This window comes from Trichomycterus rosablanca, chromosome 25, assembly GCF_030014385.1.
Source record: "Trichomycterus rosablanca isolate fTriRos1 chromosome 25, fTriRos1.hap1, whole genome shotgun sequence".
Classification (NCBI taxonomy): Eukaryota; Metazoa; Chordata; class Actinopteri; order Siluriformes; family Trichomycteridae; genus Trichomycterus; species Trichomycterus rosablanca.
This window is the reverse complement of record NC_086012.1, coordinates 17,226,707-17,244,223: the sequence shown is the minus strand read 5'-3', so window position 1 is coordinate 17,244,223 and position 17,517 is coordinate 17,226,707. Positions and strand designations below refer to the sequence as shown.

The following is a 17,517-nucleotide window of genomic DNA, read 5'->3' as shown; positions in this document are numbered from 1 at the left end:
GTCTGATCCACTCATACAAGCACAACACACACTAACACACCACCACCATGTCAGTGTCACTGCAGTGCTGAGAATCATCCACCACCTAAATAATACCTGCTCTGTGGGGGTCCTGTGGGGGTCCTGACCAACTGTGACTAACAAAGCATGTAGAGAAACAGATGGACTACAGTCAGTAATTGTAGAACTACAAAGTGCTTCTATGTGGTAACTGGAGCTGATAAAATGAACAGTGAGTGTAGAAACAAGGAGGTGGTTTTAATGTTACGGCTGATCGGTGTAAATAAGGTTAGCAGACTTTCGCTAGGAGCCATTTTTACACAACCTGACGTCCCAATACCATTTGTACATCCATAATTGTTAAGTACATGGAACAGTGGTCTCTTTGCCAAGAGCAGGAAGAAAACCCAACCCCAAGGAGATTTGTCTGAATTCTCAGAACTGCATTAAAAAGATCTGTGATAAATTAAAAGCTGTCAGTGCAACATACTTTTTGTTATTTATTTATGTATTTACTTATTCATGCATGCTATAAACCACATATAAGTTTAAACAGCAGTATGTTAAATTAGTATTTCACTATGTAGTGCACAGTGTGCAATCAAACACAGCCGTTTAGCATTTTTAGCATTTTAGCAATGCAGCATGCAGGCTAGCTAAAGCTATGTGCACGTTTTAGTTGTAAGCTTCTTAAGTTACATTCTCAGTAATTCGTTTTTAAGCAAATAAATGTCCTAAAATTTATTAAAATCACTGTGATTTTATGTATTATTTAATATTTTTTCTTGCATTTATGTGCTATTAACATTAGCATAGCACACCTGGCAGGAAACCAGGTAGAATTATCGATATCAGAGTTGTTAGCACGCGGCTAACCGGCTAGCTGGTCAGTGTTTCTTTACAGATAGAAAGCTAATGTTTAATGAGTGTCTTCTTCTTACCTGTCAAATGTAAACGGCTCAGATACAAAATGTCCCTCCACCTTGATCTGATTTTTTGCAGAATGCTCTAATAAGCAGCTCAATGGTTACTTGACTAGTAATCACAAGGTTGCTGGTTCAAGCACCACCACTATGAAGTTGTGACTGTTTGGTACTTGAGCAAGTCCCTTATTTCTGAATTATTTGAAGTAGTTGTGGCTAAAGGCAATAAAACTAAACTTTTAGGATTAAATTAGAATTTAGAAAGCTAATGCTAATAGTTTGTATTTTTTTGAATTACACAGTAAATGATCAAGTTTTAGATTAAAGCTGATTTAAGTTTTAGATTAGTGGCATGAAAAGCATCGTCTGATGTACTATTGTAATTTACATTTTTGGCATTTAGCAGACACCTTTATCCAAAGCGGCTTACATTACAGTATACGGTCTGAGCAACCGAGGGTTAAGGGCCTTGCTCAAGGGCCCAACAGCAGCAACCTAGCAGTGGTGGGGCTTGAACCAGCAACCTTTGGAGCACTAGTCCTGTGCCTTGACCTCTAGGCTACGGCTTGCCATTGATGCTTCCTTCAGTCATAAATATCTACATTTAAGTTTGTTTTGTTTTGCCGAGTAAGAGTGCAGGGGTGTAAAAGTAAGGTGAGGTCAGGTACAGGTAGAGGACAGGTAGGACAGGATCGTGTGAACACAGAAGAACACATTGTGCTGCACGCAGGATCGTTTCCTGCTAACAAAGCAAAGTTTCTCCATCTCTCATAACAACTCGCTGAGTCCTGAGCGTATTTATAGGAGTGGAGGATGAGGAGCAGTAAATGATTTGCTCTGCAGAGACCATAAAGGCTTCACACAGACCATTAACAAGTTCAGGTTTTAAAAAATGCTAAAACAATAACATTGAATCAAAGATTGTTTATAATAAATCGACAGGGAAGCAGTGCATTACTTAATATATCAATAAATTAATCAATTTATCTATCAGTCTAATAACTGCTGCGTATTAACCCATCCATCCACCCACTGACCTATCCATCTATCCATCCACCCACCCACTGACCTACCCATCCATCCTCCCACTGACCTACCCATCCATCCATCCATGTACTAAACTAATAATTACAGTACAAAATCAGTGATAAATCAATCAAATTAATAGCACAAATACATTAAAAAAAGACATTTATTTACCCATCGATCCATTCATCCATCCATCTACCCATTCCCTTACCCACCCATCCATCTATCAATTTCTATATCCGTCCATCCATCCATACTTCTATCCATCCATCCATCCTTCTATCCATCCATATATCCATTTATCCATCCATCCAATTCTACAGTATATCCATCTATTAATCCAAATCAAATCAAAGTTTATTTGTCACATACATAGTCATACACAGTACAACTGGCAGTGAAATGCTTTAGTGACTGCTCCGCCACAGTAATTACAAAAACTACAAAATAGTTAAAAAAATATATAATATAATCCAAATATAATCCATCCATCCATCTACTTACTAATCACTACAGTGTATTAAATGAGTGGTAAATCAGATTAATAGCACAAATACATTAAAAAATAAGTTTATTTATCCTTCATTCCATCCACCCATTTACTAACCCACCCATCCATCCACTGACCCACTCATCCATTTATCCATCCTTCCAGCCATACATCCATCTACGTATACATCCATAACACAAAATGTCCCTCCACCCTGATCTTTGTTTGTATAAATTTGTGTTTTTGTGTTTAATGTTTAATGTATACATTGCTTGTACACTGTATTATTACTAGTGAGATACCATCAGCCGGAAACAAATTCCTTGTGTGTATCCACATACTTGGCCAATAAATCTGATTCTGATTTTGATCTGATTTTTGCAAAATGCTGGAAGAAGTTGTAGCTCAGCTGTAAAGTTACTTGACGAGTAATCACATGGTTGCTGGTTTAAGCACCACCACTGTGAAATTACCACTGTTTGGCACTTGAGCAAGTCCCTTAATTCTGAATTATTTAAACTGTATTTGATCATAAATTTTCCTGATCTCTGCCCTGCCACAACTGCAGTTTATTTCTGTATGGAAAGTTTAACGATTATAAAATCATCATGAGAGTAGAAGAGATTTTATTACATAGTAAAGAAACATTATCAGCCAGTAACAGCTCCAGTACAGAAGTGTACTGCGGGTGCAGCTGATGTCCAAATTTGTGATTTGTGATCTGATGTTTCTTTGTGAATTTATATGCTGCTCTACAGTTCTGAGTCCTGTTTATTTATGACTTTAGTACTGCCGCAGCATCTAATCATCAGAAGTCACACATTTCTTTTTTTCTCCTCTGTTTTCTAGCCATTAATTACAATGTAATTTATAATGAACAAGGCTTTAAATAATCCTGTCACTGAGTTCATGTACAGTAATAAAGCTGGTGTGTCTCTGCATGCTGTACTGTACACTGCAGCAGTGTGTGTAAGAAATGGGTTACATAGAGTAAAATCCATGGAGACTTTAGTGGGAGCGAAAAATCTAATGTCACTTGTCAGAAGTACAAAAAAAGTGGATTAATGATGCACATGATGCAAAATGGAAAGATGCTAAAAGAATGGACAGTGAGTAAAAATAGCCCAGTCTTAAGCTCCTCTGAACGGCTGTGGAGAGACCTGAAAACTGGGGTTAATAGATGTCTGTTATCTGTTATATGTACCCAGTCTAAAGTATTTATGCCAATATTTAGTGGTGTGTTAGTATGTAGAGTTAGTATGAGGAAGCCGGTGGATTAACAGTAGGTACATTAATGTGATCAGTCGACTGATGCTGAAGACGCTGAGCCCCGGGTGACGTTACAGTAAATCGTTCTCATTTCTCTCTCATTCTGTCGTTACTGCTGACTGAGAGAATATTTATCATATCACTTTACGTTACAGCGGTACAGAGACGGTGTACGTAATGGACGCGTGTGTACAGCGAAACGTCCGCGGTTGCATAAATGAATACAAACGGAGGTAAAGAAAATGCATGTAAAGCAAAACTGGAACAAATAACATTCTTCATTATATACTAGTGTTCACACCCGTATGTGTGAGGCTGCCTCTGGTGCATAAAATATATGACCTTTATCCTTAATAAAGACCTTCGAGATGAATTGGAACTTTAATTACAGGTCAGGTCTTTTTCTCTAAACATCAGTGCCTGACCTCACATATGCACCTTTAACAGTAGGCAGAAATGTCCAGAAATGAAGGACTAGCTGAATGTCTTACAGCTGTACAGATGCAAGGTTTAAACCCAGGTTCCCGGGTCCCTGGAGCTGTGTGGTGGCTACTCTTCCTGCTGTACATGTATGTAGTCGACTACTGTCCAGGGTGCCAGTGCAATATGCAATGCCCAGCTGGCCGATAGTCATTCAATGCTTTATTAAATAATTCATAGTGGAAGCTCAGAGGTTAAAGTACTGCATTACTATTTAGAAGGTTGCTGGTTCAAACCCTACCACTGCCAAGTTGCCACTGTTGGGCCCCTGAGCAAGGCCCTCAATTGCTTGAATTTTGGATAACAGCATGTATATATTGCTGTATGTAATTATTTAACACTAAATACACCATATGGATACACCAATATTCTTACACCCCTTCTAATGATTGAATTTATGATTTCAGAAACTTATATGCAGCAACAGTTTAGGGAAGGCCCTTTCCTGTTCCATTCCAGTGTCCTGCACAGAACCCTGACCTCAGCCCCACTCAACTGCTCTGGGATGAACCGGAACATCCACTGAGGCTTTCCTGACCAGTCATACATACACTCTTTTGACTAAATGGGCACAAATTCCCATACATAGACATGCTTCAAAGTTTTGTAAGAAGCCTTTTCAGAACAGTGGCTGTTGTTTTTGAAACAGGATGTCCGACAAGCTTGTGGTCAAGTGTCCAAATACTTTTGAACAACTACTTCTGTGTTATTCAACTACGTACATTTAACTCCTGTAAGCTTGATTAACACTGTATTAACTGCTTTAAAACTAATAATAGATAGATAAATGCTTTAACCCTAATTAATAGAAAACATGATCAAATTCAACACTGTGTTAGATCAAAACTTCCTGGCTGGTGTTTGATCTTTTATAAATGTAAATTATTAAATAAATACTGCACACACACACACAGTGTTTGAAAGACAGTGTGTGTCCTCCTCCTGATCTCAGGGTGATCCTATAGCGAGAGGAACTGCTTGTGTTTGCATTTGACGTTGATGCGATGCACAGGGTGGGCGGCTTCTGCCCTAAAAGTGGACAGCCAGCAGTTTTCCAGCAAAGCACCTGTCTAAAGAGGAAACAGTTCTGGCTGGCGCGCAGATATACAGCACACACACACACACACACTCCTGAGCTCCTGAAACCCGCTCTATACAAACCTGCAGTAAAACATGGAGAATTTGGGAGTTCCGCGATGTACAGAAGCAAGAGAATGAACAGACGCTGGCACGAAGATGTGTAAAATTCCCATATCGCCAGTCCTAACGCTAGTTACGGTTGCTACATAACTTCATTAAATCTGGATACGTTCTAGATCTTCTGAGAGCCACATGTGAGGCGTTTCCGCTCTCCTGCTGCTGCAACGGGGATCCAATACCCCAAGCTGCAGACCCACAGACAGCCAAAGTGAGACTTCTAGGCTCCAAACTAACCCGGCATTTACGGAAAACAGGGTAAGAATTCGGCGTGGCACCTACCTGCTCCTTTGTCCATGTGGTGCTGTGGTTTTTGGAGATCAGAAGTGGAAACGTGGAGGCTCGGAGCAGGACAGAGATGCGCTACTGATGCATAAGCAAGAGAGGCCGAGTTTTATTCTTCGCTACAAGGGAGGGGGATGAAAGGAGAGAAGTGGAAGGGAGGGGAAGAGAATAGGGAAATGTGAGAAAGATAGAGCGAGATATGAGAGAGAGAGAGAGAGAGAGAGAGCGAGAGAGAGGAACCTGGTGCAGGCTAAACTTTCCTCTGCTTTCTGTTGGCTGATGCTGGGATGCTGCAGACCGGCTGCTCTGCTGTTTGTGAACCTACTGTGACGTCTGGAAGGTGGAGTTGGAGACCGAACCCAACACTCTGGGGACGTACAGTAACAGGGACGTAAGCAACCTTTAAACACACACACACACACACGCACACACACACGCCCGCACACTAAAACGTTAAAGAAACGGAACAGTCCAGGACTACTGGACTCTTGGAGTGTTATGGTACAGGTTACAATCCAGGTTAATGAAAGTGAAGGGCCTGACTCAGGGGCCCAACAGTGGAAGCTTGGTACCTTAATACTCCAGCATCAGGACCGCTGAGCTTTTAACGTCACAGTTCATCTTTAATTGCTTACATTTGCCAGGACGTTTTATTATTTTATTTATTTATTTATTAGGATTTTATCGTCATGTTTTACACTTCGGTTACATTAATGACAGGAACGGTAGTTACTGCTTACACAAGATTCACCAGTTCAGGTTTTTTTTCTATTTTACTTATGCATTTTCTCCCATTTTCTCCCAATTTAGCATAGTCAATTTGTCTTCCGTTGCTGGGGGATCCCAATTGCGGTTGAGGAGGGTTTATTTATTCAGGTTTTTAATGTCAAACACAGTCAATGGAACCCAGTACCTTCTTGCTGAGCCACTGTGCCGCCCCCAGGACGTTTGGAGTCTGAAAGGGAATCTTGTAGTTTTACCCTAAAGCTAGAAGGCTAACGTAGAGTGTGTGTGTGCCCTGTGGACTGGCGACCTGTCTTACATATTTCCTGCATTTCACCCCAGGTCCCTGCTGAGTCCGGTTCCTCTCAAAGTTCTTTCTAACCACTGTCACCCTCGGCTGCTCAACAGCGTTTTTTTGGTCTGTTGGTCCTGGATTCTGTAAAGCTGCTTTGAGACGATGTCTGTTGTAAAAAGCGCTATACAAATACATTTGAAATACATTGAGTTTCCTCCGGGTGTTCCGGTTTCCTCCTATAGTCCGAAGACATGCAGTCAGACCAAGTGTAGATACTAGATTGTGTGTATGGGTGTGTGTATGTGCCCTGTAATAGACTGGTGACCTGTCTAGCGTGTTTCCTGCATTTTGCCCAATGAATCGGACCCACCGTGACCCTGACCAGGATAAACCGGTGGTAAGACAGACACTGAATGAACCAATGAATAAAATTTCAATTATAATAGTTTCCAATACATTTATTATTACTAGCGATTAGACTATTAATCATGGTCAGGGTCACGGTGGGTACAGCATCACTACTTCGGCTGTTAATAACTCTGAAACGTTCCATTGATTATGATGAGCATCACCATCCTAATCTCTAATATTAAAGCTCCGATTCTCGAGTTTCTCCGGAGATCCGGTTCTGGCAGCAGCACCCCGCAGTCCCGGATTCATTTATAAACAGAAAAAAAGCAAAGAAACACAATAAAAGGTTTCATCCGGCAGCGCCATCGATCAGCGTCAGGAAGAGCAGCGGCAGCACAAAGCCGGGACGCTGGAATAACAGCTTACGTTTCATCAGAAGGTTAAAAACAGAGTGGACGCTGATATAAGACGCGTTCCGGACTCAAGCCACAAGTCCAAGGCCGTTCTGAACGTAAAGAGACACCCAGACTGTTTTGGAACAACCTCGGTGACTCGTTAAAGACGTCGCCGGGATGTCGAGCCGCGCCCAGAAATTTGTGTGTTTTAGGTGGCACAAATCAATTATATAAAGGAAATTACATGCTTCTGACTTTGCAGCAACAGTTTAGGGAAGGCCCCTTCCTTTTCCAGCATGACTGTAGCTTACACATAGCCAGTCATGGCTGTACGGAGACGCCCGACCGGCCGATAGCACAGCTGGGGATTCAAACCCTGGATCCCAGAAGTACAGGGTTAGTGTAATTCGGTGTAAATGATGCTTGTTGTCATGGTAACGTGTCCACTATGCGGTACTCTTCAAGCAGAATCTTCACCTACAAATCATAATTCATTTAATCTCTCAGAGTTTGGATCTCAGCTGTGCTACCGGGGCAGCTGGGCGCCCTCTAGCGGGCACAATTGGCAGTGCGAACACTAGTCTGCTGGGTGGGAAAAAACGGGACTAAAAAGTGGGCGGGGTCTTAGAGGCTGTGTAAAGACCCTGGTTAGTAGCCCGAGGCGCCTGTACAAAGTGGAGGAACGTGGGGATCGCCGTGTGACTCTCCAATGTGCGAGACTGGCCTCACTCGGGCAAATAAGAAGGGATCGGTGGACCCCACACGTGTTGGAAATAGCGCGTGTCAGGTCAATATATAGTCCTCATACGCCAACGGGGTCTCCAGCAGCGGAAGACTGACTGGCTATGACTAAATTGGGAGAAAAAGGGAGAACGTGCTGAAATAAAATAGTAAAAAACCGAGAAGGTTGTTTGGTTTGTGGTTACAGATCTGCTGTAGGTGCAGAGCTATTTTCACAAGGTCCTGCTACTGTTTGATGTGTGTGTGTGTGTGTGTGTTGAGATTTAGTGAGTGTGTAGAAAGGGCTCAGCAATATTACATCACAAACGATGCTGATTCAGCAGTTGTTGAAGAACACTGTGTGTGTGTGTGAGTGTGTGTGTGTGTGTGAGGGAGGGAGATAGAGATTAAAGCAGCATTACATGTATTCTCGAGTAGACGAGTGCATTAGTTTACAGGGGAAAAGAATCGACGCGGCTGCGTTCTGATCCGCTTCAATAAGCAACTTTATTACCGTCGTGGATTCACACCGAAACTCTACGAAGAACCTGAACGGCGTCCACGCCAAAAACATTCCGATTTACTGAGCTTAGCTTCAGAATTTGAGCGATTACAGCAGAAGAGATGAATAAATAAATAAAAAGACAGGAAATAAAGCGTTACAGTGACACAGGAGTAAATATTAAAGAAACACGACGTTCTACTCAGGAGAAATCTGCCAAGATTATTATTATTATTAAGAAACTTGGTCCCATATTTAAAACCAGATGATCACTGGGTCTGTCTGAAAACCTACTGATCTCTCCTACACTCCCGAGAAGAGGGCGTGTCTAAGTTCCTATAAATAGATTCCTTAAAATGCTCCTACTGAGGCGCCTCAATTCTGAGTGATCATCTGATCGAATAACGATGGAGCGTCAAGTGAAGGCAATCCCAGCATTCAGTGTGGCACGACTTTTCTCACAAAAAATTACAAACGTGGCGGACGAATGAAATCCGGAGCAACCAACGGAGTTCCTTTCAAATGTACATAAATCCTCATTGATTATAATTTGTATAAAGGTGTAATCTCTCCAAGCTTGAATCTCAGCTCTGCTACCGGCCGGCTGGGCGCCCCCTAGCAGGCACAATCGGCAGTGCGGACAGTGCAGCAGACAAAATTGGAGACTAAAAAGTGGGTGTGGTCTTCGATGCTTTGTAAGGACCCTGGTTAGTACACCGAGGCGCCTGTACAGAGGAGGAACGTGGGGATCAGCGCGTGACTCTCCATGCGCGAGACCGGCCTCGCTATATAATCTGTATAAAGGTGAAATCATACGAGTGTCGTTCATTTGTAAATTTGAGCTCGTCGGGGAGAGTTTAAGCGTTTTTGGTACACGGACGGACCTCAGCCCGTCGATTTGAACGTCGTCAGGCTCTCTACTGAGGCAGCTGATCAGGTAGGCAGCAAGGCAGCTCACCAGGTTTTCAGACAGACCCAGAACTCTATCACACATTCGTTCTTGTGCAAAACAAAGACGTGGTTCATTCACATGACATCGGAAACATTTAGATAAACAAAATCTCGTTACAGCTCAAACAAAACGAGAGACAAAACAAACAAACTAAACTTCATTCAGTAAGGCCTGGTCCACACCGGCACGTACGCTTCAGCTTTCATGTTTCGTCCACGTTAGTCTGTTTAGTCCATTTTAAAATGATGATTCTGAGCCAGAACGTAGTATCACAGCTGGATCACATCTGTATCACATCAATTCCACAAATTTCCTCCTTGTTTGTTATGACAGTCGAGCAAAATAAACCAAATCTCACTGGTTTCTTACCCTCTTCTACTATGAATTATTATTTTTTTTACTATTTATTATGATCTATTTCTTCTATCTGGGCGTGGGAGCTGCACTGAGAGCGCACTGACAAGCACCATAAACTGATTTAAACAATCCTAGCAGCTCTTTCATTATGCGTAAGTCACTGAATGTTTTGGTTTGATGAAAGAAAACGTAATAAAGCATAAAAGCATCAAAAACAGCAATAAAAAATGCATTAAAAATGTATTCTGTAACTGGGAATTACTGGGTGAACTGGTGTAGCGTGATGGAACGAGCCATGATGCCACGAGTCCCAGGCTGGACTCATGAATACAGAAGGTGGATTTTGTTATGTGTGTTACGTGAACCTAAGCATTGAGAAGGCGGGGGGGATATCAGTGCATCCTAAGGGCGCATTCGCATGAAGAGTGTGAGTGTGGCGGTTCTGCTTAGCTTGCCGTGGCGCTCAAAGTTCACCTGATTGCCGCTGACCTTTCCAAAGCTCCTCCAATGAGACGAACTGTTTGATATGAGGCAGTAAATGTGACTCAGGATGTACGAACAACACAAAGCTTACCGTGACTTATTGTAGTAAAACAGCGAGTGAGGAATGTGATTAGTGGAGGAACTTATGAGCAGTAATAAAGAAGAGAAGTTTAGTGCTCCTGTCTCCTTTTAATACATTAAACCACTGATTAAAGCTGATTCTGATTCTCACAATTCCTCACAAGCTTGAGATGTAACACAAGTTTAAAAGTGAAACAGTGAGGAGAATCCAGATACACACAGATACATGTGGAGCTGTAACGCTGGATCTGATGGTTATGCCACCAGATTCGTCTCATATTCGCACTTTGATGACGTTTTGCCGCACCGGTTTGCGCCGAGGCTCGCAGTTTCTGGCGTGCCGCCTCAGGCTCTCTACTGAGGCAGCTGCCCAGGTAGGCAGTAGGCAGCAAGGCAGCTCACCAGGTTTGAGACAGACCCAGAACCCCATCACACATTCGTTCTTGTGCAAAACAAAGACGTGGTTCCTTCACACGACATCGGAAACATTTAGATTTAACGAATCACGTTACAGTTTCGCCGCTTCTCATGTGAACGCGCCCTCAGTGCAGGTCCCGAGCCCGGATAAATAAGAGTCGTAATCCACTGTGGCGCCCTCTAATGGATCTGGACAAACTGTACGTTCTAATAATTGCACTTCAGATTAAAAGGTTCTCATTGTAAAAAAAAAAAAATAAGAATAAAATATTAGTTTCACCAAAGACAACAAGAAAACACATGTTTTTAAGAAAGTATAGAAAGATTTGGCTTGGTAGGCCGTGCTCTCTGGAGAACCACGTGAAGGAATCAGCAGCAGTAGAGATAGAAATACAAATAGGGGAAATGGATATGACCAAACTGGGACAACACAGCATCTTTGACTACACGTTTAAGCAAACTGGATCAACGCTACATCTATTCCAGAAACATCGATTGTTGAAGACGTATAATTTCCTATTGATGAAGATCGTGGTGCAGGTCTGATTGTAACGTGATGGTGTTAGAGACAAACGAAAGACCAAATGTGATCGAAAGCTAATGAAGGACTGTCCGACTAGGATGCATCGGAAAGCAGACCGACTCGATGCTGATTAGACTTCTGAGTAGACCTCTGTTCCCATAAGGCTTCCCGTAAGGATCTCCATCTTTTTAAACCTCATTTCAGTCCCGAAACGTCCTCCAGCTCCCAAAACCAGGACCTTAGAAGCGAGTGTAGCGCCTCTGCTCCGGTGCAAGACCTTGTTTTATTTAAGGCTCTGTTCTGAGGGCATCTTGGGAAAACGAGTTCAGGTCGTCAGTTCTTAGAAAAATTTGTCGTCTATGCGAAAATGCGGCCTGGACACGTCGTCCGGGTTGATGAACACCGAGATGGATTTACCGGGGTTCTCCGTAACGAGCTGCTGGAGCTTTTTGGCCAGTCTGTCATCGGGCTGCTGATCCGCGGAGGAGGATTCGGACTGCGGCGACGGCAGACCCGGGGAACTCCCGCGCCTCTGCATCTCCTGGGTCAGGCGGTTGGCGGCCTTGGCCTGCTCGATGCCGGCGCGGATGTGCTCGGCCGGATCGGAGCGCACCAGAGCCAGCTTGCGGGCGTGAAACACGGCGGTGTCGTCGCTCAGCTGCTCCATCATGTTGCACTGCGGGATGAAGTAGTTGGGGCAGCTCTTGTTGACCAGGCAGTGCTGCAGGTCATCGATGAGACCCAGCAGGAAGTGGGCGGCAAAGTCATCCTGTGCCAGGTAGTTCGCAGGGAGGCGGTCGCAGGCCCAGAGCATGATGCTGCGCAGGTGGTACGGGCCGACGGGCGTGGGCTGGGCGAGCAGCTTGACGATGATGGCCTTGCACGCCTGGTACGCCTGCATGAGACCCGGCGAGATGCATTTCTTCAACTGAACCTCGCTCCGGGCAAACGACAGGCGCCACTCGTTCTCCCTCCGACCGGACGCCGAGCAAGCGGGCAGCAGGTAGAACCCGCTAATCACCTCCTCCTCCGTGATCTTCCCGTCCCAGAAATGGTTCTCCATCAGCCAGCTCTGGGCGACCGCCGGCCAACCCTTGAACGACACCACCGGCACGATATCGTAGAGCATCCGACTGCTTCCGACCCCCAGGATCATGGAGAGGAGCGTACCGTGGCGTTCCACCCGCTCCACCCTGGGCATCCCCCTCTGCGGCTTGCGCTGCACCTCGGCCAGGACCAGCGCCACCGCCTCCTGGAACCAGTCGGCCACCAGGGTGGGCGAAAAGAAGTAGTTGGTGGTTCCGTTGATGTGATCGGCCACGGTGCAGCAGTCCCTCCAGCGCGAGATCGTACCCTCGTCGAACAGTCGCAGGCTCAGCCAGGAGTGACCCAGCGCCGACTGGCGCATGTCCAGGGTGACCGGCTGGTTACGGTCGTGCAGCTTCAGGGCAGGGACCAGCAGCGTGAAGGCCATGTCGTAGTCCGACCCTCGGTTATACGCGCCCAACTCGTCGAGGTCCATATCCACGACGCCGTCCCGAACGCCACCGGACAGCAGCAGGTACTCGTTGGCGACCGGCAACTTCTGGTCAAGCTTTTGTACCATACCTGGGGTGGATGAGGAGAAATAACATGTTAGAATGTTGTAGCACAGATGTTAGCTTGTGTAATATTAGTGGCATTACGGCACCTCGATCTGGAAAACTGAACGCCTGGTCCGATTGTTCAAAATTCCCGGGAGAAGTGTCTTGTTTTGTCAGGAGGCTCGCTTTGTTCTCGCTTTTTTGTTGCTGCTTCATGCTTCAGTTCTGCAAGTTTGAGGTTCGACTATACTATTAACCTTTTTTATTCGCTTAACTGGCAGTCACATGCACCTTGTTGTGCATTTATCCGCTCCACACTGCCTCTGCCGGCCAAATTTGGCAAGGCAGAAGGAGATAATTCTGCAACCGAGCCCACCAGCTGATCTCCACAGTGAAGGACCCATCACATCAATTACTCACTAAAAACATTTGGACTGTCATGACATTTTTGTTCCTCACGTTTGCCTTCGATTGAACTTCCTTCATTTGAAGATCAGCCCCCGCGCCACCCTGCATCTCCTGCTCCCTGGCATCTGTTTCCGCTGGATCAATACAACGACCTGAAAGAGAACACCAGTGCTGGGAAGAGGTAGCCAATCGATACGGAGGAGCTTAAAGTCCTCGGCTGTTGTCTGCAGGGAACGGGTGCGTACACGAGGACACGGGGAACGATTCTGTAATAAAATCGTACCGGCGCTGGGACGTGCGGACAGTTAGAGGAGGTTAACGTGATCGCCTGCACCATCACAGCCGGCTTTTAAACTGGCATTTCAGTGGGCACTAATGTGGCATCTTAGATCCGCTACAGTCCTTTTATTTCATTACTACTCGTTAACTAATTCTTATCTTCACCTCCGCCAATCCGTGGCCTCCTAACCCCCCCTAAACCCCCCCAAAAGCACTTGGTGGATGTCTGGTGTTACCGCAGGGATTGACCGCCCATGTTGCGCTGGAGTTCTGACCACAGATTATTCTGATATTACTAATGAAACGGGTTCGATACAGAACTGAGTTCAGCCAGAGAAATGCATGCCTCCCTCTGCAGGGCAAAAGTGGAACTGCACCCTCATCCTCAGGTATTTATCACTACAAACTACTGCCAGGTATACAGAAATCCCATCAGTCCTCTTCATTCATTCATTCAGGGTTGTGGTGGGTCCTGTGTCTACACTACATGCCCGAAAGTATTAGGACGCCTTATAATGAGCTTGTTGGACGTCCCATTTCAGACACAAATCTCTGCTGAGAAGGCTTCTCACAAGACTTTGAAGCATGCCTGTGGGAATTTGCGCCCATTCAGTCAAAATATGACAGCATAGCTATCTAGCTGGGAACTTATGTTCATCAAGAAAGCCTCACTGATGGTCCAGGTCATTCAAAGCTTTAGAACAAATGTCCGAAAGGTGGGTGTCCTTCGTTTTTTCCCCACCTCCAGCAGGAGGGTATTGAGACGTTATGAACTACAAGTAAATGCAGTACAGGCGCTGATGATTGCTGCTTATTTGCCATATGGATCACGCTATACTCTTTACGTTTCTCCACCATCGCCTCAACCAGGCAGTAGGTGTCACTGTTGCAGTGGTAAGAAGGATTCAGCCCTCTCTCCACCGTACTGCCAGCACAGCTGAGACTAGAACCCTGGTGCCAACTGAACCAGTGTGCCACCAAATCTGATGAAAAGAGGGCAACTGTTGCTTTAACTATCGGCTTCATCCGTCATGGAATGTGAAGTCCCACACGGTACAAAAGAACGTCTCTCAATCAAAGACAGGATGCTCTGGTTTCCCACAATTCTCAGCCCAGATTAGGAGGAACCTAAATCATTCAGGGCGCATTCCAGCCCCCGCTGCTCCCGCCCTGATCCTTTCACTCAGTCCTTCACCCCGAGAGACCGTAAAAACTCCCAGTGTCACTTTTGTGTCGTCTCTGATCGGCCAATCGGCTCGCGTGGTGCCTGAACTGGGCCACGGTGAACGGTGAGAACAGTCCCCCATCTGTGTGTGTGTGTAAATCACTGTGGATGGGTGGACATGCGGTTCCCACAGATGGCACCACGCTGTCACCCTGGCCCCAGAAAACCCAGCGCCCGGGACTATTGAGTTTCTACTGGAAATAGCCGCGACAGGAAGACTTTCGCTAGTCCGTGCTCACAGCTGATCCTCGTAAAAAAAGCACCTTCGCTGATATACGGCAGTGTGAAACGATACACATGGTCAAAAGTATGTGGACACCCCTTCTAAGTCGTTTATTTCAGTCAGACCTATTGATAAAGTACACAGTGTGAAGCGCTCCCCATAGACCAGCCGCCGTTATCTGATTCCACCTCCTAACAAGCCGGTTTGGACCATATTCGCCCTGTTATATCTGTTAGATCCCAACAACACTGCTGCACCTGCTACACTCATACCAGAACAGCACACACGACCATGTTGATGCCATGTTAGTCTCATAGTCCAAACTATATCTGGTCAAAGGGGGGTTGCTTTTGACTGATAAATGGGGTAGAGGGGGGCAACAGATTGGTAACAGTCAGTAATTGTATACCCAAACATTTCATCTGTATTGTAGGTGTAGCTTATACAATGACAGGTGTACCTAATAAAGTGCTCAGTGAATGTCATATAACAAGAACCCCAAACTGTCACGTTATGCTAAAAGGAATTAGGAAATGGGAAAGACTGTCCACGTTCGAGCAAGCTTAACATCTCTATGATCTTAAACTGCAGTCCAAGAAAGAAGTTACCCGGCCTCACGTTCTCGTTCACGCCTGAATTAGCCTGAACACTTTAATCAGGTCGTGTCGAACCCTGACGGTTTCTTTTCAATCAGGGCCGGGGCCGCGAGGACGGATTCAACACGTGGAAATAATCGTTCCGTCCCGCCGCAACATTGGATTACGAGCAGCAGGAATTAAATATCTGCCATCTGCATCCTAACGGGGAACCAGAGCGGCTTCCAGACCAAGAGACACAAAACGTGAAGGTTCATAACAGAACGATTAAAATACAGCAAATAATAAAGTGGATCAACAGATGATGAGTGAATGAACTGTTATACAGATGTTTTATATAGAATTTATCACTGAGTCCGAGGAAGTATCACATTAGCCACTTTATTAGGAACACCTGAACTCCTGCTCGGTCATGTAATTACAGGGGTTGTGGGTGGTCGAAACCCTGGATTGGCGCCCTGTTCTCTTGTCCCTGCCTCGTCACAGTAAAACAGTAAAATATATATTATTATATTTATATATTATTATATTTATATTATTATTATATTTACCAAGCATGGAGAAGATGAAGTCCTGGTTTATGTTATTAATATTATTATTATATTTATATTAATATTATATTTATATTATTACCGAGCATGGAGAAAATGAAGTCCTGGTTTATATTATTATTATATCATTATTATTATTATTATATTTATATTATTTTTTTTTTATTATTACCGAGCATGGAGAAGATGAAGTCTTGGTTTATATTATTATATTATTATTATTATATTATTATTATTATTATTATTATTACAGAGCATGAAGAAGATGAAGTCCTGATTTATATTATTATTATTATTATATTATTATATTATTATTATATTATTATTATTACTGAGCATGGAGAAGATGAAGTCCTGGTTTATATTATTATATTATATTTATATTATTATTATTATTATTATAATTACCGAGCATGGAGAAGATGAAGTCCTGATATATATTATTGTATTATATTTATATTATTATTATTATAATTACCGAGCATGGAGAAGATGAAGTCCTGATATATATTATTATATTATTATTATTATATTATTATTATATTATTATGTTATTATAATTACCGAGCATGGAGAAGATGAAGTCCTGATATATATTATTGTATTATATTTATATTATTATTATTATAATTACCGAGCATGGAGAAGATGAAGTCCTGGTTTATATTATTATATTATATTTATATTATTATTATTATTATTATAATTACCGAGCATGGAGAAGATGAAGTCCTGATATATATTATTGTATTATATTTATATTATTATTATTATAATTACCGAGCATGGAGAAGATGAAGTCCTGATATATATTATTATATTATTATTATTATATTATTATTATATTATTATGTTATTATAATTACCGAGCATGGAGAAGATGAAGTCCTGATTTATATTATTATATTATATTTATATTATTATTATTATTATAATTACCGAGCATGGAGAAGATGAAGTCCTGATTTATATTATTATATTATATTTATATTATTATTATTATAATTACCGAGCATGGAGAAGATGAAGTCCTGATTTATATTATTATATTATATTTATATTATTATTATATTATTATAATTACCGAGCATGGAGAAGATGAAGTCCTGATTTATATTATTATATTATATTCATATTATTATTATATTATTATAATTACCGAGCATGGAGAAGATGAAGT

At 43.2% G+C, this 17,517-nt stretch overlaps 2 protein-coding genes across 3 annotated transcripts in view; both read right to left on the bottom strand.

Moving 5' to 3' along the window:
* fgf12a (fibroblast growth factor 12a) overlaps window positions 1-5,708 on the bottom strand; it is a 40,585-nt gene extending 34,877 nt beyond the window's left edge. Inside the window, exon 1 of one of the 2 annotated variants that reach the window (XM_062988125.1) lies at window positions 5,671-5,708. In XM_062988125.1, the coding sequence (XP_062844195.1) occupies window positions 5,671-5,686 (16 nt within the window). In that variant the 5' untranslated portion in view covers window positions 5,687-5,708. Of the gene's footprint in view, window positions 1-941; window positions 1,033-5,670 lie in introns of those variants that run through there. The other variant, XM_062988126.1, reaches the window with a different exon arrangement.
* Window positions 5,709-11,489: 5,781 nt separating this feature from the next.
* Window positions 11,490-17,517, bottom strand: part of mb21d2 (Mab-21 domain containing 2) — an 8,417-nt gene continuing 2,389 nt past the window's right edge. Inside the window, exon 2 of the mRNA XM_062988104.1 lies at window positions 11,490-13,080. Within this exon, the coding sequence (XP_062844174.1) occupies window positions 11,813-13,080 (1,268 nt within the window). The 3' untranslated portion in view covers window positions 11,490-11,812. The remainder of the gene's footprint in view (window positions 13,081-17,517) is intronic.